Consider the following 21,715-nt stretch of genomic DNA (forward strand, 5'->3'; position numbering starts at 1 on the left):
CCTTACCTCAGCGGGGCAGCTTCCGCTCTCCTGGCTTCGACCCCGGCTATCTAAGACAGACTGGAGTGTTGCCGCTGCCGCCGTGAGTAAGTAGGGTGGGGAGGGCTGTAGGCATCCTCCCAGCAGCATCTCATCCTTCACCTAACCCCATCCGGCGCCTTCCCCACCTGCGCCCCAAACTCTGCCAAATTTCCCCTAGATCTCTTAACTTTTGTCCTACCAAGCTTCTTCCCTTCTCCCCTTCAGGTTCCTTCCTGCTCCCCGACCTATCCCGGCAAATCCCTAAAATAAGCAATTGCACTAGGTTAGAAAACAACTGGAACTTTATGGCAATGTGCTGTTATCTTTCCTGGGGTGTTACCTTTTCTGGGGTGAGTGCCTGAGAAATACCCCTTGAAAATGTCCCATCCCCAACCCCTATGGGGCTGAACTCCTGGTGGGTGCCAAAGGAGGGTCTGTGTTTGGCTGAGGGGCTGCAGATTAGACCCTAGGGTCTCCAGGATGGACCCCGAGGCGAAAGGGTCTAAAATCAGGATTCTGAATCCGGTGGCCACCTCCTCACACCCTTTCCTGGAGCAGCTGCCTCCGGAATGGCTCAAAGTCCTCTGGCACTGTGTCTGAGGAAGGGGAAATGAGTAAGGTCAGAAGATGTGGCTCTCTCACAAGGGCATGAGGGGTCAGGTGGATCTTGGTCTAGTGCCTCACCATTGCATCGATACTGGAGATTGGACCAAATGATGTTTTCTTGGGAGAAGCAGAATACACCAAGACGCCCCCCTCGCATGGATGTGTCAATGATCACCCCAGAATCTGCCACTAGCTGGGGACCCTCATAAAGCTTCACCCTGTCCAGGAAAGGGGGTCCATTGGTGCTGGGATGCCAGTGGTCACTGTGCCACCATGCCCTGGTCCTGCTCACCCCCAGTCCCCCTTGAATTCACCAGGCTGCAGAGAGAAGGGAGGGAGGGGGAGGGAGAAAGGAAAGGGGAGGGAAGGGGGTGCTTTTCTCAGGCCTGGGGCCCCTGGCTCTTTGTCCAGCCCCCTTTGCATCTCAAAGCACCAGCCGCATTTCAAGCGAGGATTGGGTTGCCATGACGATGAGCACAATGGGCTGGGGGGTGAAGTCACCCGCTTCCCAGGCTCTAGTCCACCCCTCCCTTATCCCCTGCTCTGGCCCCCCACAGCCCCAGGCACCTTAAAGGGGAACTAACCCAGATCCCTGGACTCTGGGTTCTTGGCCTTAGAAAGTCCACCTCCAGTCAGACCCATTTCCCCTCCTTTGCTTGTCACTGGCTTTCTGCAGTTAGCAGCCCCAGCTCCCCACCAAGTGGGGGCATTTGTCTGAGGAAAATGTAAAGTTATGGACAAAGTGCTGAATTGAGAGGCCTCAGCTGTTGCTACTCAGAGCTGTGAAGTCTGGGCCTGGGTTTGTTCTTCTGTAAATGATGAACCCTTCCAGGTCAGACTTAATGAGGCATGTTTGGGGTTTGGAGAATCCCAGATAATCATTCAGGCCATCTAGCCTAACACCCTTATTTTACTGAGGGGAAATGGGGCCCAGAGGAGGAGGGACTTGCCCAACATTGCACATAAGTCCTCGGCAGCACCAGCCAGAGCCCCTGCAGCCTGACCAGCCAGAGCCCCTGCTGCCTGATGGTAGGAGGAAAGCAGAGCCAAGGTGGCATGTCTGTGGTGAGAGGGATGATAGAAGTAGCCCAGTCCTGGCCCGTGGTACCAAGGAATTGAGGAAAGAGGAGTCACCGGTGAATCTCAGCTAAAGGGGAAAGAAAGACCAGGCCTGGGGTCCCCTAGGAGAGCTCAGCCCCTCCCCTCACCGGATGTAGCCAACTTGAGGCCGGTGCAGCAGCTGCCAGCGGTAGGAGGTCTTGTCACGCCAGCCCACATTTCGTGGGTCAGTCCACAGCAGCCGTACCTGATCAGCGGTGTGGCCGGTATGCCACAGGGCATTCCGGAGGTGTTCGCCTGGCCCAGACACTGATGTCACTGCCTGGGGGGCAATGACAAAGCCAATGGGTCAACTACAGGAATCAGAGTAAGGGGCGAAAACAGGTGGTAAGTGTAGTTGGAGAAAGAGCATGATCAGGAGAAGGTTCCGGTGCCTCAGACAGCAGACCTCCAGGCCAAGTGTCTGAGTAAAGGGGTTCCCAGTCAGGCTGTGGGGGCGGTCCTAGAGTTAGAGGGGAAACTTTGGAAGGGGTTCTGGGTGGGGGAGTCTGGGCAACTGGGGACCTTGAGCTGCAGACCAGGCTGGGCAACGGCCCGGAAAGGTGTGGCCTGCCAGTAGGTTTGCTCCGTCTGCTTCCACATGACCACATAGAAACGGCCGCTGTCTTGGTAGCTGAAGAGAAAGCCTGCGTAGTCATCATCGGTCACTGTGTTCACATGGAAGGTGCCTTCAAAGTCCACACCATTGAAGGCTGTATATCCTGGGGGTAGGGGATAAAGTTGGGGGCAGCAAAGCTGCTGGTGGCAGAGGAGAACAGGGCCCATTGTGGGGCGGGGTGGGAAGAGGTGCCTGCTCTATGTGTGGCCAGCTTGCCCCACCACCCTCTCTCTCTCCCCTTTGCCCATCCTCCCTGTCCGTTTCCTCCCCTACCCTCTGACCCTGTAGGATTTCTTTACTCAGAAACTATTTAATTAGGTGTCCCTTACGTACCAACTGCCAGGCCGGGGTCACTGTTCATGGTCTGAACGATTTCCATGCCCTGGTGTTGTGCAGTAAAGAAGAAAGCCCTGATCCAGATGCACTGCCCTACCCAGGTCCCACCTGGTAATCTGCTCCGACAACACCTACCCCCAGCCCACTGCCCTGAGTACCTGGTTGAGAACAACCCAATTTGGGTCAATCTGGGCATCACCCTCAGGGTCCAGAACAACAGTCTGATAGGCCCGAAAGTCTGTGAGGGTCACTTCTGCACTTTCAGGACAAACATCCAGGGGGTCTACCACAGCGTCATTGTCAAAGTCATCCTCACACACGTCACCCACGCCATTACCTGGGCAGAGTGAGGCAAGGTGCTCAGGAAGGCCCCGGTTATTGCCACTAGCCAGCACCAGCACCTCTTGGGCCTTGCATGCCTGACCAGCCCTCCCCACCCTGTCCCTTCTCACTCCCCATGAGGGCCTACCACCTCCTCTAAGCAAAGCCCACACCAGCCCAATCTCACCATCTGAGTCCTTCTGATTGGGATTGGGCACCAGGCGACAGTTATCAGGACCGGGAGGCACATAATCTGGGATCCCATCATTGTCATCGTCCCCATCACACTCATCTCCCAGTCCATCATTGTCTGAATCCAGCTGGGAGCTGTTGGGCAGCTGTGGACAGTTGTCCTTGGTGTCCTGATGCCCATCTCCATCACTGCCCAGAAGAGAAGGGACCAAATAAATGACTAAAGGTACTACATCTTTCCCCTCTCTCCTGTTTATGTGTCTCTCTGGGGTCTACCCACCATCCCTGTAATCAGCTGGATGGGGTGAAGGTCCAGCAGTAGGAATGGAGGGTAGACTATGGGAATGACTCCTTGCTCAACAGTGGTGGAAAATTAAGGCTAAATCATAGAAGTTGAGAATGTACTGACAGAAAGTAAAGCAATCCCCTGTGAGACCTTCCATCCCTTGGCCAAGACCCTACCTGTCTTCATTGGTGTCACAGACATCCCCTACCAGGTCGCTGTCTGCATCTGTCTGAGAAAGAGGGGCCTGTTCTCACCATCTCCTCTTGAAAACTCAAGAGGGTAACCTGACCGCTTCCCATCCAAAGCCCTGAGGCTTCATCCACCAGTCTCTCCAACCTTCCCCTACCCTTTCCATTCCTCTGTACCTGGGTAGGATTGCTCATTTCAGGGCAGCTGTCACAGGCATCTCCTACTCCATCCTCATCCCTGTCTGTCTGTAGTGGGTTGGGGACTTTAGGACAATTGTCCAATCCATTGGGGATGCCTAGAAGACATGGGGGTAGCTCACATGCTTTTCTAGGTTGGCGAAAGCTCCAAGCTTTGTCTACTAACCCAGAAGGTAACTGGCCAGGAAATCTGCCTGTACCTTGCTTCACCCTCTTACCCATGACACTGCCTAACCCCACATGTTCCCATTGACATCTGCAGGTAATCGCCCTCACCTAGGCCAGCTTCCACATCCACACTCATCATAATTCTCATAGACTTCCTAGTCTCCTTACTTCATCCCCCGTATCTAAATTCTCACAGGTCTTCCAGCCACCCCCTCAGCCCCAGGCTCGCACCATCCCCATCCACGTCATTGTCACAGGCATCTCCTTCTCCATTGCCATCTGTGTCCTTCTGGTCATTGTTAGGAACGTTGGGACAGTTGTCACAGGCATCACCAAATGAATCTGTATCTGAGTTCTGCTGGTCCTTGTTGGGAAACAGCCGGCAGTTGTCCTGGGCAAGGGGATGGGAGGGGAAAGGTCAGGCCTCCCCCAAACCATTGGCCACCTTGCACCCACGTCCCTGTATCCTTGTCTAAGATCACCACTCCTGTGATGATCAGGCTGCTTGGCATAGCTCCAACCACTCAACCTCCATGTAGTCCACCTTGTCCTGAGCATCAGGTTTATGTCTCTAGAGTACTGGGGCCCCCTTCCCAGAGAGCTGCCAGCAGCCAAGGAGGGAGGGGAGGTTATGAGACAAAGACAACAGAGACAGAGAGAGAACAGAGGGAGGGGAGCAAAGGAAACCAAGAGCTAGAAGGGGCAGGATGATTCGGGAGCTACCTCAACATTCTTGATCCCATCCCCATCAGCATCATCGTCACACTGGTCCCCTACACCATCATTATCAGCATCTTCCTGTCCAGAGTTGGGTGTCAAAAGGCAATTGTCCTGAAGGTCATGAAGAAGATGAATGAGTTCTGACCTGACTCAGCCTGAGGCTCCCACCCCTGCCCGCCCACCTGCCTGCCTGCCTCTTGCACCTGCTTGCAGTGTTTGTTGTTGTCCATGCAGGGCAGTGCTTGGTCTGGGTAGCCATCAATGTCAGTGTCAGGCCCACACACGTTCCCGTTCCCTGCCCAGCCCACATTGCACTGGGCAACACAAAAAGTGGGTGTTAGCAGTCTGGGCTTGCTCTCCACACCCCACCATTCTCCAGCTCCAGGCCCTCCCCACCGGTTTCTGGGCTCAGGCCCACTCCCCTTTCCCATGAAGGCCCCCATCCCAGTCCCTAAACAAGTCTACCAGCTTGACCCATTCCCCCTTTTCCTTCCAAGCTCCAGGCCAAGCTCACCAAGCAGGACACTGCACCATTGCGTTCAAAGAGACAGTGAGCGTGGACATGGCAGGGGCTGTGGGCTGGGCTGTGGCAGGTCCGTGCTGGGATGCAGCCCTGGCTCTGGTTGCCCAGGAAACCCAGGCGGCAGGGACCACACTTGAAAGAGCCCTAAGAGTGGGAAACAGTGTCTCAGGAATCAGCCAGCCAGGCATCTAGCACCAGCACCATCCCCACGGTACAGGAGAGCACTCAGCTGTAAGCCAGGTTTATCAGTCATCTCCTTTAGGCTTTCATGACAACCTTTCAAGGTAGGTAATAGACCAATTTCTCAAATGAAGCTGAGGCTTAGAAAGGTTAAATAACTTGCTACATGTCACACAGCTAGCCAAAGGCACAAGGAGAATTCCAAACCAGGTCCACATGGAAGACCAGCTATGTATAGTGCCCTAGGAAGGAGGAGGAGGGCAAGCGGGAAATGTGAAGGGGGCTGCTCATTCCCACTGCCCCAGACACACAGGGTCTTAGCTCACCACAGTATTGGTGCAGATGGAGTTTGGGTCACAGCCGCCATTGTTGCCATCATTGCATTCATCGATATCATTGCAGACCTGAAAGAACACACTAGGAGTGGAACCAGATCTAGGCCAGGTCTCCTCATATACAGGAGATGCAAAGCCAGCAGATGAGCCAGTGGCCTCATCTCATTTATTACAAGGATCCGTGTCCAACCCAGAAGCCCTTGGAAGGCCAAGATTCCCTGTCCATGCACCCTACCCAACCTGACCTGTTTGCTGGCCCGGGCATAGTCAATGCCCACACCAGACACACGTGTGCCCTTGTACCCTCGAGGGCAGGCCTCACAGTGGAAGCCGGGCATGGTGTTGATGCAGTTGGAGCCTGGGAAGCAGGGGTCAGCATGAGCACACTGGGGGCCAAATAAGAAGACATGTCAGGCCCCCCAGGAAACAGCCCTGCTGTAAGAACTTCTCTACAGCCCTTTTACTCCCGCTCTCCCTTTAAACAGCTCTCCCCACCCAACCTCACTGTGGTCCTGGCTCCCTCTGGGCTCCCCTGCTCCCACCCCATGCCTTTGGTTATCTGTCTCAAACTTCCCCTGCATCCCCCCGCCCCCGCCCCCCCCCCCAGCTCCTTCCCTGTTGGCCCTTCAGCCTTTGGCTGGGCCTAAGGTCTCCTGGCCTCATATTTCCATTCTGGTCTCCAACCTCTCCTAAATCCCAGGTGCCTCCTGCCCCCTCCTGATCCCCTTACCGCAGCTTTCTGCACCCTTCCGGGCTCTGGCCCCCTACCTCATTGATGTCAGTGCAGTGGGTGCCATTGCCCTGTAGGCCGGGGGGGCAGGGCCCACAGCGGTAGCCGGGGTGCTCGTACACTTCCATGCAGTCCACGCCTCGGAAGCAGGGGTTGGGGCTACAGTGGGACCGCTGCTCATGGAAGCCTGGGGGGCAGGCAGGGTCAGAGCCACCCAGAGAGAACCATTCAAATCACCACAAGGGGGAGCACAAGCATGGGGTGGGGAGCACAGCAATGTCACCTGCAGCCCTGCCCTGCTCTCCCACTCACCGCACACCTGACACTCCATGATGGTGTTTCGGATCAGGGACATTTCCTTCACCTGGTAGAAAGGTGGGGCGGAGTCAGCTTTCAGCATCTGCCACCCCACTCCAGCATCAGTGCCGCCCTTCGCTGGCCCACCCGAACCTGGTCTCGGATATCATCCCGCAGCTCCACCAGGATCTGGTTGAAGAGGGTGAGTTGGGTGACTAGCGCCTTGGTCTGCTCCCCTGTCAGGGCCCAGGATGTGGAGAGGCTTAGAACTGTGGCAACAGCACTGGCCCCTCCTTGCAGTAAGCCAGCTCCTGCCACGGTTGCCCACCCCCCTACCTTTAAACCCCACCCTATTCCTGGCTGAAGAAGAAATTTCAGGCAGTTGCCAAAGCCCGAGACCTCCCCACCCCTAACCCCCCTCGACCTCACCAAGGTCTACTCACCTAGGATGGAGTGGAGTACGCTGGTCACTGGAGAAGAGAAGAAAACAGTCAGGGGGTAGATATACGAAAGGGGGCTCAGCTGGTGAGGAGGAGGAGGAAAAGGACAGGGACTAAGGGCTGGAGCTTCATGACAGATGCTGGGAGAGGGCAGATATGACAGGCAAGTAGCACCAGCTCACTCCAGCTAGGCAAGAGGCCATCTAAGAGAGCTGCTTCACAGACAATCAAAACCCGAATCCTCCTGGTTCTCCGGCATGGTAGTAGCAGAGGAATCCATGTGAGAGGTGACGCAAAGCAGAGCCAGCACCCCAAAACATTCCATTTCTTTCCTCCAAAGCTTCCACCCCAAGAGCTCTTTCTGTAAAAAATCTGGGAGAAGTGGGTGTTTGGTATAGGGAAAGGCCTCTCTGAACACAGCTAACTGCCACAGTGACCAGGTAGATGGGCAATGCTCAGAGAAACTGCTGGCAGGTGACTGCTGCCAACAGGGGCTGAAAACTGCCAGAGACCAGTATTTTAGTCAACCAAGACCAAGCAATTAACTTCCTCGCCCCACCTCAGAGTTTCTGTCTTGGATTGTTCTATTTTCCTGGCCACCCTGGTTGGCGAGATGACCTAAGCAGGGAGATTTTTGTGACCCACACCTCCTGGGATGGCTGTATTCGGAGGCCAGAGTGAGAGATCTAGGAGATTTGGGGGTGATAGGCCTAGAGACCCCAGGAATAGGTGAGCAAGAGGAATAGGTGTTAAGGGGGATGGAGGTCCAGGGTGGAAGCCACAGGAAGGATCTGGTGTCCAGGATGTCAGCTAACAAGTCCCCATGTTACCTGCACTGTGGATGGACTCATCCCCCTGGAACGGACACTCACTCAGGGCTCCAACCCGGGCCATGGACCCACCCAGGATCATCTTCATAGATTCCACAAAGCCCTGGGGGGTAGAAGCACAGGAGAGTGGCAGGACCTACCAACTCCTCCTCCAACTGGAGCAAATTCTTGTTTCTCCAGAAACTCAGAGCATCTTCCCTTCATACTCACCTGCATCCTCAAATAAGCCTTCTGTCCAGTCCTAATCTCCAGCCCATCGACCTCCGCTGGAGGAATGGGGGCCAGTGCTGGGAGGCCAGAGTGCTGGTCACCCAGTTTACAGTCCACATAGAGCTGCAGGGCAGGGCTGGGTCGGGACGGCCCTCGGAGTCGCAGGAGAGCCGTATGTGTGCGCCCATCAGCCAGGCCGGCTTGCTGTAGGTTCACTGCGTGGACTTTGCCATCCTCCCGCTGGTACCGCACCAGCACTGCCCAGGAAGGGAGGTCAGTATAGGCACTGTCCACCACCCCCTGTCTCCTAGTTGAGCCTTGGATTGCTTCTTTTCTGGATACCACATCTCTAGGGCTACCATCTCTTACTTAACTATGTATCTTAACGCCTTGTATATAAGAGGCACGCAACGAGGGGTTTTGTTTTTTTGTTTTTTTTAATTTTTCTTATTCTTCAGTGTCATCAGATCTCTACCCCCCCCTAGGGTGGCATCCGGTTCTGTACCCACTGAACTGTCCCTGGGATCTGAGGGGCCTCTCTCTACCACTGCTGGAGTCTTCTCACTCGCCCACCAGGCATCCTCAGGTACAACGTCCCGCCCCTACAAGTACCAGGCCTTACCCTGCTGTTCCAGGGTACCTAGCTTCCTGAGGCACCTCCTAAGCATTCCATACCGGGTACCCCACCCTGTGCCTGGGCACAGCCTGATGGGACCATGGTCCCCAGTGGAGCCCCAGGAGAATTGGGAGGGACCTGGGAGTGGGGGAGAGGGAGTGTTGCTCAAGGGGGTCACCACTGCAGGAAAAGAGATGCCCACCAGTCACCTTTGTTGATCTTGCCCACAACGGAGGCTTCCAGCCATCGCGTGTTATCCTGGCGAGAGTAGAGACCAAACAGGACACCACCCTGCTTGGGGGGCAGGCGGAAGGTGGCCAAGAGATAGATATCCCCAGCAGTGAGCAGAGCTGTCCGGATCTTCTCCGCCACAGCTACCATCTGCCGGGACTCACCCATAGTCAACAGGTCAATCACTGTCAGACAGGGGTTATCAAAGGTCAGACAAAGGGGTCAAGCCCTCAGGGATGGGGTGTTCCTCATCACCCCCTCCCATCACCACTAGGCAGCATTAGTCACCTCACTCAACCTTTGTTGAGGTATTGGGCTACCACCCTCTGGGGACCCACAGGGTTGAGGCTCACTTGGGAATACAGAAACAGTGCCCTTGCAAACTTGAGACGCCTCCACCAGGTGGCGCAAAGGAGTCACTGCTGATCCCAGGCAGGAGTGGCACCTGGTGCCCACAGCGCAGAAATGGGAAGGCAGCTTCTTTCCACTGCAGGATTTGGCTCTTTTCACACCCCAGTGCCCCTCCTCCCACCCTAGGGACTCAGCACACTCGCTCAGGGTGAGAACAGCTGCCCACTGAGGGCTCCAGCCCTCCCACCGGCTGGGCTCCCTCCCAAGGGAATGTAGGACCCAGCTCCTCTACCTCTTGTGTCCTGGCCAATCTGTGGTTTCCCCTCCAGCTAGTAAAGAATCTGTGCCTGTGTCATCTGCTCCAACTACCTCTTCCACACCCATGGGCCCGTCCCACCACCAGACCTCCGAGAGAGAGCCCAGACCTCTTGGTCCCCACCCCCACCCCATCCTTGGGCAGCCAGGAGCCAGGGACGCAGAAGCCCAGGGTCCCAGCCACCTTAGAGCTGCTCTCCCAAACCCTGGGCTGCCTGTGGATGCTCAGACCCCAACCCAGTCAGGCAACGCCAGCATCCATCCAGCCCTCTGTCCTGGCCTCATGCCTGACCCTGGCCAGCTCCCACCCACCCACCACCCTCTGATGCCCATCCTTCCCCGCCGGACCATAATTTCACCAACTCTAGGCAGGATAACGCTCTTCTCTGGCTCGGTTTCAGTACTCTTCCTGCTTCCCCTTGCCTACAAGTTCCCTGCTACCTGGGCCAGAGGCAAAAGGAGGGGTTATCAGGGAGGGGTCTAACTGGACGGAGACAGGCTTACCCTGCAGGTCCTGACTGGCAGATGCGAAAGAGCAAAGGAGGAGAAGAGCCAGGGCCCCCCGAAGTTCCTGTGTCTCCATGCCGCTCGGCCGGCTCACTACCCCTGGCAGGCGGGCGGCTGGGAGGGGAAAAGGCTAGGCGGAGAGAGTCGGAGAGGGGGGCGGAGGGACGGAGGGGAGAGTTGAAGGGGGGGCTGACTGGCGGCTGAGGGGGGGGGCTGAAACAAAGAGCTGCCAATCACCCTGGAGGCATCCCCAGCTCCCGGAACCAGGGGCATTGCGATAGCGTCCTGGAGGCCCCTCTCCCCTAGGCGCCTGTCTCCCCTGGTATCCCCTTGTTGGGGACCTAGGCTCACAGCACTACCGAATGCTACTGTGTTCTGGGAGCCACAGTTGGGCAAGGCAGGAACCCCTGGCAGAGGCAGTGCCAGACGGGGTGCACTGAGAGGATGCCAAGGGAGAGGTCGAGCCTAGCTTGCTTAGTGTTTAGTGCTTAGGGCATGAAGTGCTTAGGGCACATGGCATGAAGCTTGATGCTTTGACAGAGTAAGTCCTTTTTACTGGGGTGGGGGTCTCCTGACATGTGCCTGTGCCTCCATTTTCCCTCATTCCTAGGAAAACTCGGAGTCTGGAAGCGTCCGATGGGAGCTAGAGGGAGGGTCTAAGACAGTGGTCAGTGAAGTCGGAGTGAATAAATCAGGAAAGAGGACAAGGGCAGGAGTAGAAGACCAGGGGCCATGCCAGGAGCCAGAGCCAGACTGGGGAACGCTGGGGGTACTGGCCCACGGGCCGCGACCTGGATGAAGCTGAGGGGCGTCTCGGTTCCCGTTACCAAGGCAACAGCTCACTAGTCCCACCACCCCTCCCCCTCCCCAGGCCCCAACCCGGCCTCCACTCCGGCCGCTGCCACCGCCCCTGTTTTGTTTCCATAGCGACGGGCGGCGCGGGGCCCGCTCCAAACATAACGCGCTGTGGAAAACATGCGGCTCGGGGGACCCCCCCGCAGGCCTCGCTCCGGGAAGGGCCACGAGGGGCCCCGCAGCAATCCAGGCCACGTGCAGTTTTGCGAGAACCCCGAGAGTCGGCCCAGGCGCCCGAGCACCCCCTCTCCAGGGCCTGCCACGCCTCCCGGGGTTCGGGGCTCCCCTCGGCCGAGGCGCTGTGACTCTCCGACGGGCTTCTCGCCGGCAGCCCTTCCCCCACTCGGGGACCGCCTCTGGTTCGGCTGGCGGTCGCCCTCCCTCGAAGCCTGCGGCCCCGCCCCCCTCTGGCTAGCCGCCACTCGGGTCTGGGGAAGCCGCGCCTTCGCGGGAGCCAGAGCGGCGGGAGGGGCGGTGGCGGGGGGCGGTTCCGCTCCGGGGACAGCCTTAGAGCGGAGGAAGGTGCTTCCGGGACAGAGGGCGGGCAAGATGGCGGCGCCCATGGAGTTGTTCTGCTGGTCTGGGGGCTGGGGGCTGCCCTCCGTGGACCTGGACAGCCTGACCGTGCTGGTGAGGAGGGACACCGGCGCCCTCTGTTGCGCCCTGGATGACTGGGGCGGGGGTCCGAACTAGCCGAGCATCCGAATTCTGCCCAGGCTCCTCAGCAGGGGATGCATTGAGGGAAACTGAGGCAAAGAGCAGACATGGCCGATTTGGGTTCAGTGCACTGTGCCTTATCAGCCTAGGTTTCGTGCAGAGATGGAGAGAGGCCCGGCCGGGGGTTCAGGAGATGGGTTCTCGTCTTCACTCTGCTATTCAGTGGCTGTGTGACCTTGGGACGACGATCCCTTCTCTGTGGGTGCTGTTCTTCAGCCGAGGTTTACTAGGCTGGACAATCTCAGGGATCTCCTGCGGCTTGACATGCATGTCTTCTCAGCCCCCTTTTTCTCCTCCTCGCTAAACAGCATTTACTGAGCCTATTGTTTGTTAGACCAAAAGGCCCACAGTCATGTTCAGTAGAAAGAGCTTTGGAGTCAAAAGACAGACTGCTTCATTCATGCACCCATTCATTCATTCATTCATTCAGTAAGCATATGTTATGCCTCTCCCTAATACTAAACATTGGTGTGCAAAGATGAATAAGACTTGGCTCGTACCCTCCAGTTGTTTACAGCCTCATAGGGAAAGGCAGATATGTATATACATACATGCGATAAATGTTCAGGTGCTAAGGTATTAGGAACAGGTCCTGGAAGAGGGAAGAGGGATACTGGTTAGGAAAAGCTTCTTAGTGTAGGTGTTCACCAGGCAGACGTGAGGAGAGGAGATAGAGACAAGGGTTTTCCTGGCTGATAGAACAGTATTTGTAATTACGGACCTATTCCAAAATATCTCTGAATCCTATGTTGTCCATTTGTAAAATGGTAATGATAACACCTGTCTCTTTTGTGAGGCTACTTGATTAGTACTTCCAAGCAGAGGGTGTGGCACTTAAGAGTATTCAGTAAATGTTATTTCTCTTCCTGATTCCCCTGTGGGGGCCATGTCCCTGGCCTCTCTGCTTTCTGCTGCTTTTCCTGCAGACCTATGCCAGATTTACTGGTGCCCCACTCAAGGTACACAAGATCACCAACCCCTGGCGGAGCCCTTCAGGTACCCTGCATTCCTGGGGGGTGAGACAGGGAGTGAACAAAGGGAGGAGCAGAAGACACGTGGGGATGTGATACAAATGTGTACTAATAGGCGGCTAAGGGTCTGCTGGTCATACTTCTCTCTCAATGCCAGGGACTCTGCCTGCCCTTCGTACCAGTCATGGAGAGGTCATCTCGATGCCACACAAAATCATCACCCACCTTCAAAAAGAGGTAGGTGGCTTGGGTTGGGGTGCTGCCAGTAAGGGAGGTCCAGTCAATTCAGTACAACACATATTTATTGAGCAGTGGATATATGCCAAGCTAGACACAGGTGACAGAGCTTCAAAGAGCACACAGTCTGATGGGGGAGACACACACAACATCACTGTGATACAGTAAGCTGTAGGCCAGAGACTAAGCTTGAGGTGCTGGTAGGGGGGGTGGTGGTGCTTTGGAGGCACAGTGCCCTTATGCTTGCCAGATGGGGAGGGAAGGAGGCACAGGCATACATGGAAGGGACAGGAGACTGGAAAAGAGTGGTTGGCTTGGATGAGGCCCTCAAAGGTGGGGCAGGAGAAGGATGTCTAAGGACCACTTCCCTTTTTTCTAGGATGAGGTTGGGCTGGATCTGGGGTTCTGGATGGACACAGCTTAGAGCCAGGGTACAGAAATTGAAAGAATATTCCAGGAAGAATGGGGAGGCCTAGGCTGTGCTCTTCACTCTGCCACTGACTGTGTGACCTTGAGCAAGTCACTTAGCCTCTCAGGTGGAATTTAGCCAGGATGCTTTCCAAAGCTTCCTCCAGCATTCATGGTCTGTGATTCCAAGAAGGAACTCACTGTCAGAAGTGGGACCTTCTTCCTCACTTCAAAAGTGAAGGAACTGAGGAATTGACATGGGCTGAAAGTAATGGAGAAGATGATCCAGATAAAAGCCAATGTTCCTGGCAGGGGCTGGACCACTGCCCTGAATACTTATGTATAAACATTGCTTTTCCAGTTTCCAAAGTTTTCTTCAAACTTATTTCCTAACGTAGCCGCAGTAAGGGGAGAAACTGAGGCTCAGGGATTTAAATCATGCTCAGGAGGTTATCTGGGGGCAAAGCTTACTTAGGATGTGGAGGAGGTGCTGAGGAGCAGAGACTGAGCCTGGGAAGGCAGGGCAGGCTGAGACCTGGGGGTGGAGGTGGAATGTGTGTGTGGTAGTGGTGCCTGGGGCATGGAATGAAATTGAAGAAATAGCCAAAAGCCGGGCATTGAGGGAGCAAGCCAGGGTGTCCTGGGCATGGGTCACTGAGTCCAGGGAGAGTGAGGATGACGTCCCCTAGTTCCTGAGGCATCCACTGATGCCCAACCTGCATCTGAGCTTCGCTCCGCTAGCTTTGTGGTGTCTGGATCGGGGAAGTTACTGTTAGAAAGTTGCCGTCAACAGGCGTGCTGCCAGCTTTCCGTGGAAAGTCTGGGAGCTGCTCCTAGTTTGTGGCCGAGCCTTCCTTCCTCCCCCCAGTGGGCGCGGGACCTTGACAGCCAGCGGGCTCCAAGACCCAAACTTACTGCCAACAGCAACAAGCTACTGGCTGGGCCCAGGCATGGGGGACCTCAATGGGAAAAGCTCCTTGCTCTGCCTCCCCTACACTCAGAACTGGTGAGGCGAGTATCAGACAGGATGGCCCTCTTCCTGGAGACATGCCCCTGCAGTTCCCCTCACGGATATTTCTTCCACAGAAGTACAATGCCGATTATGACCTGTCAGCCCGGCAAAGGGCAGACACCCTGGCTTTCATGTCTCTCGTGGAGGAGAAGCTACTCCCAGTGCTGGTGAGTGTACCCAGACCTCCCAGCACTCATGGCTAGCTGGGAGAGGGTCAGGCACCCACACACAGGCTCGGGGCACTGCAGGGCTAGAGGCCCACCATGTGCTAAGCAGGTACACTGGCTTAAGACCTGCTTCTTCCCTCCTGCCTACCCAATCCAGATACATACTTTTTGGGTAGATGCCAAGAACTATGTGGAAGTGACCCGGAAGTGGTATGCAGAGGCTATGCCCTTTCCCCTCAACTTCTTCCTGCCTGGCCGCATGCAGCGGCAATACATGGAGCGTTTACAGCTGCTGTGTGGGGAGCGCAGGCTGGAGAACGAGGAAGAGCTGGAGAAGGAGGTACCTCTGGGATAAGCCCTAAGGATGTGTCCAGGAGTGGGAGTGCCTAGGAGAGGGCTGGCCCTGTGCCTGCAGCCCCAAGCCCACCTTGTGTCCTCCCTATAGCTCTACCGAGAAGGTCGGGAGTGCCTGACTTTTCTGTCTCAGCGCCTGGGTTCTCAGAAATTCTTCTTTGGCGATGCGTGAGTCTGATTTCCAGGGGATTAATGGGTGGCTTGGGAGGAGACACAAGTTTAGATATAACCACAGGAGCTGAGGTGGGCTGAGGCCATTCCCAGGGTCTGGACAAGGAGTCCTCGAAACAGACATTGGTCTGGTGACAGTGGGACTGTGTGTGAGGCTGGAGCCTCGTCGGTGGTACAGGAGGGTGGGAGGGCAGCCAGTCACAGGAGGGGCCTGCAGGGCTGCAGGGCACTCAATGTGCCCTTTATGCAGCCCTGGGATACAGCCGCATTCAGGGCCAGGCTGGCGCCACTTGGGGAGCCCTTCCCACACCAGGTCCAGAACTGTGCGTCCTGTCCTCCCCCTGGTGGCCCCCTGCTGCCCAGAGCCCACCTCCTAGGGCCCAGACTCTTCCTGCAGCTCCATCTTTACCTCTTTGCCTATCATCCTCCTCCATTCTACTCTCTCTCTGCTCCAGCCCCGCCTCCCTGGACGCCTTTGTCTTTAGCTACTTGGCCCTGCTGCTACAGGCCAAGTCACCCAGTGGGAAGCTACAAGCCCACCTTCCGGGGCAGCACAACCTCTCTGCCTACTGCAGCCACATTCTCAGCCTCTACTTCCCCTGTGAAGGAGGTAAGGGGCCGGGGGCTGGGTGGGGGCCAGCCTTGGGGAGAGGGACAGGGATCCAGGAACCAGCCTTGTGCCCACTTTCCTTCTTTGCCCCTCAGCTGAGGTGCCACCCCCACGCCCGACACCAGCAGGCCCGGAAACTGAGGAGGAGCCATACAGGCGCCGGAACCAGGTCCTATCCGTGCTGGTGGGACTGGCAGCCATGGTGGGCTACGCCTTGCTCAGTGGCATTGTCTCCATCCAGCGAACAACACCTGCCCGGGCCCCAGGCACCCGGGCCCTGAGCATGGCTGAGGAAGATGAAGAGGAATGAGTTGCCCCCATCTTGTGGGACTGAGTTTTCTACTCTCGTGCATTCCAGAGGCCACATGCCTCCCCGTTGTCAACAAGAGCCAGAAATGGGGTGCCAGTCCCCAGAATAAACCTGCTCACTGACTGAGATCAGACATTCTCTCCTTTAAGGGGCCGCCATTTGGCCACCTGGGGGCTGAGTCTCTGCACTGTGCTGGGCTTCCTGAGCTCCTCTGCCCCGATGCTGCCGGCGCCTCTGCACAGGCCCTGTCTGCCTCTCCAGGAATGACAAGCAGGCCTGGCTTTGGGTCCAGCTTTCCTAGTCTCTTCCTTTCCTTAACCTCCGCCTGCTCCCCCATCCTGTGTTTGTACAGACAGTGAGCTCACCCTGGGCCTGGGCCCAGTTTCCACAGACAACCAGCACACAGCACACGCTTACACAAGCATGGGCAGCAGGGGGCCACTGGGGCTTCCTGATCCTTTCTCTTGGGGCCTCCAGCCCCTGGCGCCTACTAGAGGGGAAAGTGAGTCACCCAAACCACTATTTGTGGGCTTACATCACTGTAAGCTCTCCCCGGCCTTGCTATGCCCTTTTTAGTCACAGACAGCATGTGAACTGGCTCTGTCCTTTTTAATACCCATACTGAACCCAGGCGCCTGCTTGGGCACCTGCTCCATCACTGGCGACGCCACAGGTAGGTGTGAATGGAGTAGCCGGGTACCATAGTCTCCAGGAAGCCCACGGCAGGATCCTTGATGGTAAGAGGCACGTCCTTAGAGGAACTGGGGGAGGAGGAAGAGAAGCTGAGAATGTGGTCCTGCCAAGGCCCAGCACCCTACCCAGCCCTGGCGCTGCTCAACTGGCTTCACCCCCACCCAGGCCTTGCTGCTACACTCACCGGTTCAGCACGACCACAACTGCAGCGCCATCGGGACGCACCAGTGCCACCGTGTCCAAATCGTTCTTCTCACTGGCAATCAGCCCCACTCTCTGGGAGCCCTCAGGAATAAACTTGCTGGATATAGGGACAGGCATCATCAGGGACCCTTCTGGGCCTCAGGGCAGCTCCTGTCATAGCCCTCCCACCCTACCCCATGGGCCCCTGTCAAAGCTCCACCTAAACCTCTAGGCCTTGAGCCTTGCTGCTGGGCACTGGCCTTGCCCTCCTGCAGCCAGCCCTGGCACCAGGCATCCAGGGATCATCCATGTCTCCAATGTCACCTGTTCACTTCCTGCCTAAATGGTGCAAGAGGGGACAGATGTGCCCCTCCCAAGGTTCCTACTCTAGATACCTTCCTGCTCCCTGTGGGGTGATGTAAGCCCGATCCAGGGGATGACAGGCCCAGTGTGGAATGGGGGTGTCTGCCCTTCTCTCACCTGAAGTGGCCAAGGTGGTAGAACATGGGCTGTTTGTAAAACGTGTCCTTGGTGATGTCCACAATGATGGGGCTGTCGACAAAGTTGCGTACCCAGTTGGGTCCCCCTTCGGGGTTCAGGGCAAGATTCCAATCAGTCCAGCCAACCACATGGTAGAGAAGATTCTAGGGTTGGGACGGAGCAGAGAGACCAAGGCTTAACCCTGGGGTCCCCAGAGAATGTAGTTACAGCTCACATGAGGGAAGAGGGCGCAATGGGTGGCTCAGCCCTGTGAGGGAGACACTGATAGTAATATCTAAGGAGATAGAGATGGGGAGTGTGAGGATGGAGGCATCTCAAGAGAAACTGAGAAATTGGAAGCAGATGCAACTGCCTGAGACCCAACTGTGTGGAAAAAGGGTTATAGGCTGCGCAGGTCTGTAAAGGGAAGCAAGCTAGGGAATACTGGTATCCCAAAACTTGCCCCAAAGAACAAACCGTTTGGGGAAAATCTGTCAGCCTTCTGTGAGACTAGGAAGGGGTCTGTCTGAGGTAGTCTGGGATGTGGAAAGGGACTCAGGTGCCTCACCGTGATGATGCTGTGGCTGTATTGCACCCCTCGATTCCAGGAGCCTAGCCGCACACTCTGTTCCCAAAACTTGGAGCCCACACAGGCCTCTGAGGCAAAGAGCATAGTGTTGGGGAACAGGCGATGTGTCGCGCCCAGGGTGGCTTTTGCTGGGGCCAGAAAGTCCAGGTACCAGTGCACAGCGATGCCATGAACATACTTAGCTGCCTCTGCGTCTGCCAGCACCTATACCAGGAAGGGAAAGGACCACTGGGGAAGGAGAGCCACTGAACCTGGACCCTGCATAGAGGGTTCTGGAAGAGAAACTAGGGGGCCTGAGAAATGGGCGGTAGGATAAATGCAACTAGAGGGGGCTATAGTGACAACCCTGGGGGTGGCCCTGGAGATCTAGAGGGGGTGGTGGCCTGGGCACCTGGACACAGTTTGGGGTGCTCTGGGGATCATGAGTTAGCAGGAAGGCACTCCAAGTCTGGGAGCTAGTTGTTTGGATGCTGCACTGGGGTCACTAAGGCACCCATGGAGGCCCTGGGCCTTACCACCTGGGCCCAGTGGGGTAGCAGCAGGCGTTGGTCATCCAGGATGAGCAGACGGACATCGCGGTGAGTACTGTTGGCGAGGGTGGGACCCAAGTCACGGGCAATGAAGTCTCTCTGGTGTTCAGGAGTGAAGCCCAGGCACTGGAAGGGGTACCCACTAAAGAGCCCTGCTGAAGGCTCGTTCTCAGCTGTCACAGCCCAGAACCTTAAGTTATGTTCAGCATAGGCATCCAGGAACCTGGCAGTAGGAAACGGTATGAGTAAGCCCAGACAAGATCCTGGGGAATGAGAGGCCCAATGGGGTGGGGAAAACCAAGGAAATGAAAACTCGGGCCAGAATGGGAAAGGCCCAGAAAGTGGAAAGATGAACTGGAGGTGGAGCCAGGTCAAGGGTTGGGATATAGACCAGGGTGTCCAAGAGGGGGACTGGTCCAGACCCCATGGCCTTGCTGCTCCCTTACTTGACAAAGTATCTGGCCCAGGTCTGGTGGTAGATATCCCCCGGCTGACCCTTGAGTGTCCCCTTCCCATTCACTGCCCCATTGGTCTTGAGCCAAGTGGGTGATGTCCAGGGACTGGCGAAGAGTGAGATGGGGCGTTGGGTCAATTCCAGGACTCGGTGAATCAGGGGTATCTAGAGACAAAGGCAGTGAGGAGACAGACACCCAGAGCTGGAACATAAACAAACTGGCCTGACCAGTGCATCAGGCCCAGCTATCAGTCCCCACCCCTCCAGGACAAAACAGACAGTAGGGGCAGGTTCTCTGTCCCTCTGCAGACTGGCTTAGTCTGAGGCTTCTCAACCCCCAGGCATCAATGCATCAGGACCTAAGGCAGCCAAAGTGTCCACCTTGAGCTTAGTATCTTCCTCTGGGAGGCTGAAGTTGCACAGCTGGAAATCATCAGGGGTGTCGGCATAGGTGTAGATGCGGATGGAAAAGTCACAGCTGGCCATGGGTACCCGGATGATGTTGTATTCAATTCCTGCGGAAAAAGATATGGAAGTCTGAGTCAGTAGGAGAATATGGGTACCTGGCTTACTACTTATTGGTCCTAAGTAATGTCTTGAGTCAGGGCCAAAGAGGACTTGGGCTTCTGGGTTGGGGCCTGTGAAGCCAGGCACCCAGTGAGGCACAGGCCTTTGAACGTGTATGTCCTCAAGCACTTAGCATAAGATAGGAAGGTAGTGCTGGACAATAAGACGGGACCCAAAAGTCAGGGATGGGTGAAAGTCAGGGTCAAAGGAAAGGTCAAGGAAAAGTGTCAGTTGCACTATGTCATCTTGTCCCCTTCCTCCTCCTCACCTTCTTCAGAGAAGTACGATTTGAGTAGCAAATTCTGCACAGCAGGTGACAGGGCAAGGATGTTGAGAGCAGCAGCATCTGTCATGGCCCCTCCAAATCCCTTCACTTTCTGGAACTTCTGTTCTGGCTGCAAGGTCAGTAGCAGCCCTGAGGACATCCACAGGGAATAAAGGTGATCACTGCCATGATTTAGCTCCAGGAAGATCTCAGGCTGGCTCAGGGATGAGGAGCATAGTGGTTACCTGTGCCTGTGCGGCTGGTCTGCACCGTCCCCATACTCAGCTCCATCCGACGTCCACTACGTGTGCTCTCATATAGGCTGAAGTTGCCAAGGGTGGGAAGGGTCAGGGGGTCAAGAGAGTCACAGTACGTGGCATTGCAGACACAGACCACCGAGCTGTAGCCAAAGCTTTGAGGGATGCAGGGGCGAGCACCTAGGAGGGAGGGAACACAGCAGAGGCAAGGACTGAAGGATGGAGGACAGGGAGAATGGGCATGTTGCTTGGAAAGAGAGACTGAACGCAGGTTTCAAAAATCCTCTTCCTGTACCCCTGCCCCAAGGTTGGTCTCTAGCATTCAAAAGGATTTATCGAGCACCTACGAAAGTCCACCACCAGTACAATATACCAGAAGGCTACCAAAAAACTATAAGGCAAAAGCAAGCCTTAGTATTTACCTGTCTCCTCCTTGATACACTTACCTGATGCCCATGACACTGCCTGAAGTAGAAGCAATACCGTGAGGCCGACAGCCATGGTCCCTATCCTGCTCAGGTGCTTAGGCCATTCCTGAGAACAGAATGAGGAGAGGCTAGAAGGCAAGCCCCTCTCCACCCCTCAACTACTTTCCTGGGCTAGGCTGCCTCTGGGTGCCCACAGTCTAGTCTCCCACCTTTGCCAGGGATGGGACAAGGCCCACAGGCACCTGAGTGGAGCCCTCCCTCCAAACCCTGCCTCAAGTCTTCTAGCGAAAGCTCTCTGCCCACCCAACAAGGACCCTCCTCCACCTTCGCTTCCCATCCATTTCTCCCTCTACCTCTCCATCCCTCCATCTGTCCCTGGCTCAGAAGGACAGGATGGCCTGAGTTTGAAGAGAATCTGTCCTCATTCCAGAGCCTGGGTGGCTAGGATTCCAGAAGCAGCATGATACAGCTGATTGGGACCCCGGGTCCACTCACGTCTCTGGAAGGGCTTGAAAGCTCCATCTCTTCAGGCTCACTGGATGGAGAGAAGACTGCAGGAGCTCCAGAGACTCAGAGGGATAGAGGATTCACTCAAAAAAAACAAAACAGGGATGCAGGTACCTGCGGGTAGACACTGGAGTTGGCCCTACAGGTTAATTCCGGAATCATGGAGTGAGTGGGTCATGTGATGATACAGAAGAGTCACATGATACAGGAAGTGAAACACTTGCAGCCATATTTGTAAAGGGCGATCGACTTCCTCCTGGTTAATGACAATTTTAACCGGTTGCTGCCAAGTCAATTCTGACTCATGCCAGCCCCGCGTGTATCAGAGTATTAATGTGCTCCACAGGGTTTCTGATCGCTGAGTTTTCAGAAGTAGATCACCAGGCCTTTCTTCCCAGGTGTCTCTGGGTGGATTCGAACCTCTTAACCTTCTGGCTTGCAGTTGAGCACATTAACCCTTTGCACCACCAGGAATTCTGTTGGCGACTATACACCCTAAGAAACTCCGGGAGCTGTGCAGATGACAACTTCAGGAACATACTAGGACAAAGATCTGAGTGGAGGAACAGGTAGAGACTCCCAAATCTCAGAGGATGGGGAACACAGCAGGCACATTGACTTTTGAGAAAAAA

At 55.9% G+C, this 21,715-nt stretch overlaps 3 protein-coding genes across 4 annotated transcripts; 1 reads left to right on the plus strand and 2 right to left on the minus strand.

Moving 5' to 3' along the window:
* On the minus strand, window positions 1-10,442 carry THBS3 (thrombospondin 3). 2 transcript variants are annotated; one of them, XM_003415123.4, is made up of 23 exons: window positions 10,316-10,442; window positions 9,124-9,330; window positions 8,299-8,555; window positions 8,089-8,191; window positions 7,262-7,288; window positions 6,972-7,054; window positions 6,834-6,885; window positions 6,560-6,708; window positions 6,037-6,177; window positions 5,783-5,860; window positions 5,268-5,420; window positions 4,957-5,067; window positions 4,757-4,864; window positions 4,265-4,424; window positions 3,845-3,963; window positions 3,656-3,708; window positions 3,189-3,382; window positions 2,839-3,017; window positions 2,678-2,726; window positions 2,251-2,447; window positions 1,836-2,008; window positions 706-845; window positions 1-617 (listed from the first exon to the last, which is right to left on the minus strand). In XM_003415123.4, the coding sequence occupies exons 1-23, from the start codon at window positions 10,392-10,394 to the stop codon at window positions 559-561; spliced, it is 2,871 nt and encodes a 956-aa protein (XP_003415171.1). In that variant the 5' UTR covers window positions 10,395-10,442; the 3' UTR covers window positions 1-558. The 2 variants fall into 2 exon arrangements, with proteins under 2 accessions (XP_003415171.1, XP_064138737.1); XM_064282667.1 differs by lacking the exon at window positions 1-617 and having other exon boundaries at window positions 716-945.
* Window positions 10,443-11,293: 851 nt separating this feature from the next.
* Window positions 11,294-16,731, plus strand: MTX1 (metaxin 1). Its single transcript, XM_010594810.3, has 8 exons — window positions 11,294-11,803; window positions 12,817-12,886; window positions 13,019-13,098; window positions 14,593-14,685; window positions 14,843-15,025; window positions 15,131-15,207; window positions 15,666-15,820; window positions 15,916-16,731. The coding sequence occupies exons 1-8, from the start codon at window positions 11,294-11,296 to the stop codon at window positions 16,128-16,130; spliced, it is 1,383 nt and encodes a 460-aa protein (XP_010593112.3). The 3' UTR covers window positions 16,131-16,731.
* On the minus strand, window positions 16,721-21,261 carry GBA1 (glucosylceramidase beta 1). Its single transcript, XM_003415124.4, has 11 exons — window positions 21,072-21,261; window positions 20,595-20,682; window positions 20,137-20,328; window positions 19,895-20,041; window positions 19,441-19,574; window positions 19,052-19,224; window positions 18,591-18,828; window positions 18,055-18,279; window positions 17,487-17,650; window positions 17,008-17,124; window positions 16,721-16,891 (listed from the first exon to the last, which is right to left on the minus strand). Exons 1-11 carry the CDS (start codon window positions 21,096-21,098, stop codon window positions 16,786-16,788), a joined length of 1,611 nt encoding a protein of 536 aa, XP_003415172.1. The 5' UTR covers window positions 21,099-21,261; the 3' UTR covers window positions 16,721-16,785.
* Between the last annotated feature and the right edge of the window lie 454 nt (window positions 21,262-21,715).

This window comes from Loxodonta africana, chromosome 3, assembly GCF_030014295.1.
Source record: "Loxodonta africana isolate mLoxAfr1 chromosome 3, mLoxAfr1.hap2, whole genome shotgun sequence".
Lineage (NCBI taxonomy): Eukaryota > Metazoa > Chordata > Mammalia > Proboscidea > Elephantidae > Loxodonta > Loxodonta africana.

Bases quoted from the DNA above. Each gene is read 5' to 3' on its own strand.
- GBA1 (XM_003415124.4), bottom strand. From the start codon at position 21,098: ATGGAGCTTTCAAGCCCTTCCAGAGAC. The intron at 18,280-18,590 runs GTAAGGCCCAGG...TTCCTGGTATAG, and splicing joins TACCCCACTGGGCCCAGGTG to GTGCTGGCAGACGCAGAGGC. The intron at 17,651-18,054 runs GTGAGGCACCTG...TCCCAACCCTAG, and splicing joins ACAGCCACAGCATCATCACG to AATCTTCTCTACCATGTGGT.
- THBS3 (XM_003415123.4), bottom strand. From the start codon at position 10,394: ATGGAGACACAGGAACTTCGGGGGGCCCTGGCTCTTCTCCTCCTTTGC. The intron at 9,331-10,315 runs GTAAGCCTGTCT...CCTGTCTGACAG, and splicing joins TGCCAGTCAGGACCTGCAGG to TGATTGACCTGTTGACTATG. The intron at 6,709-6,833 runs GTGAGTGGGAGA...CCTGCCCCCCAG, and splicing joins CATGGAGTGTCAGGTGTGCG to GCTTCCATGAGCAGCGGTCC.
- MTX1 (XM_010594810.3), top strand. From the start codon at position 11,294: ATGCGGCTCGGGGGACCCCCCCGCAGGCCTCGCTCCGGGAAGGGCCAC. The intron at 15,026-15,130 runs GTACCTCTGGGA...TCCTCCCTATAG, and splicing joins AGGAAGAGCTGGAGAAGGAG to CTCTACCGAGAAGGTCGGGA. The intron at 15,208-15,665 runs GTGAGTCTGATT...TCTCTGCTCCAG, and splicing joins AAATTCTTCTTTGGCGATGC to CCCCGCCTCCCTGGACGCCT.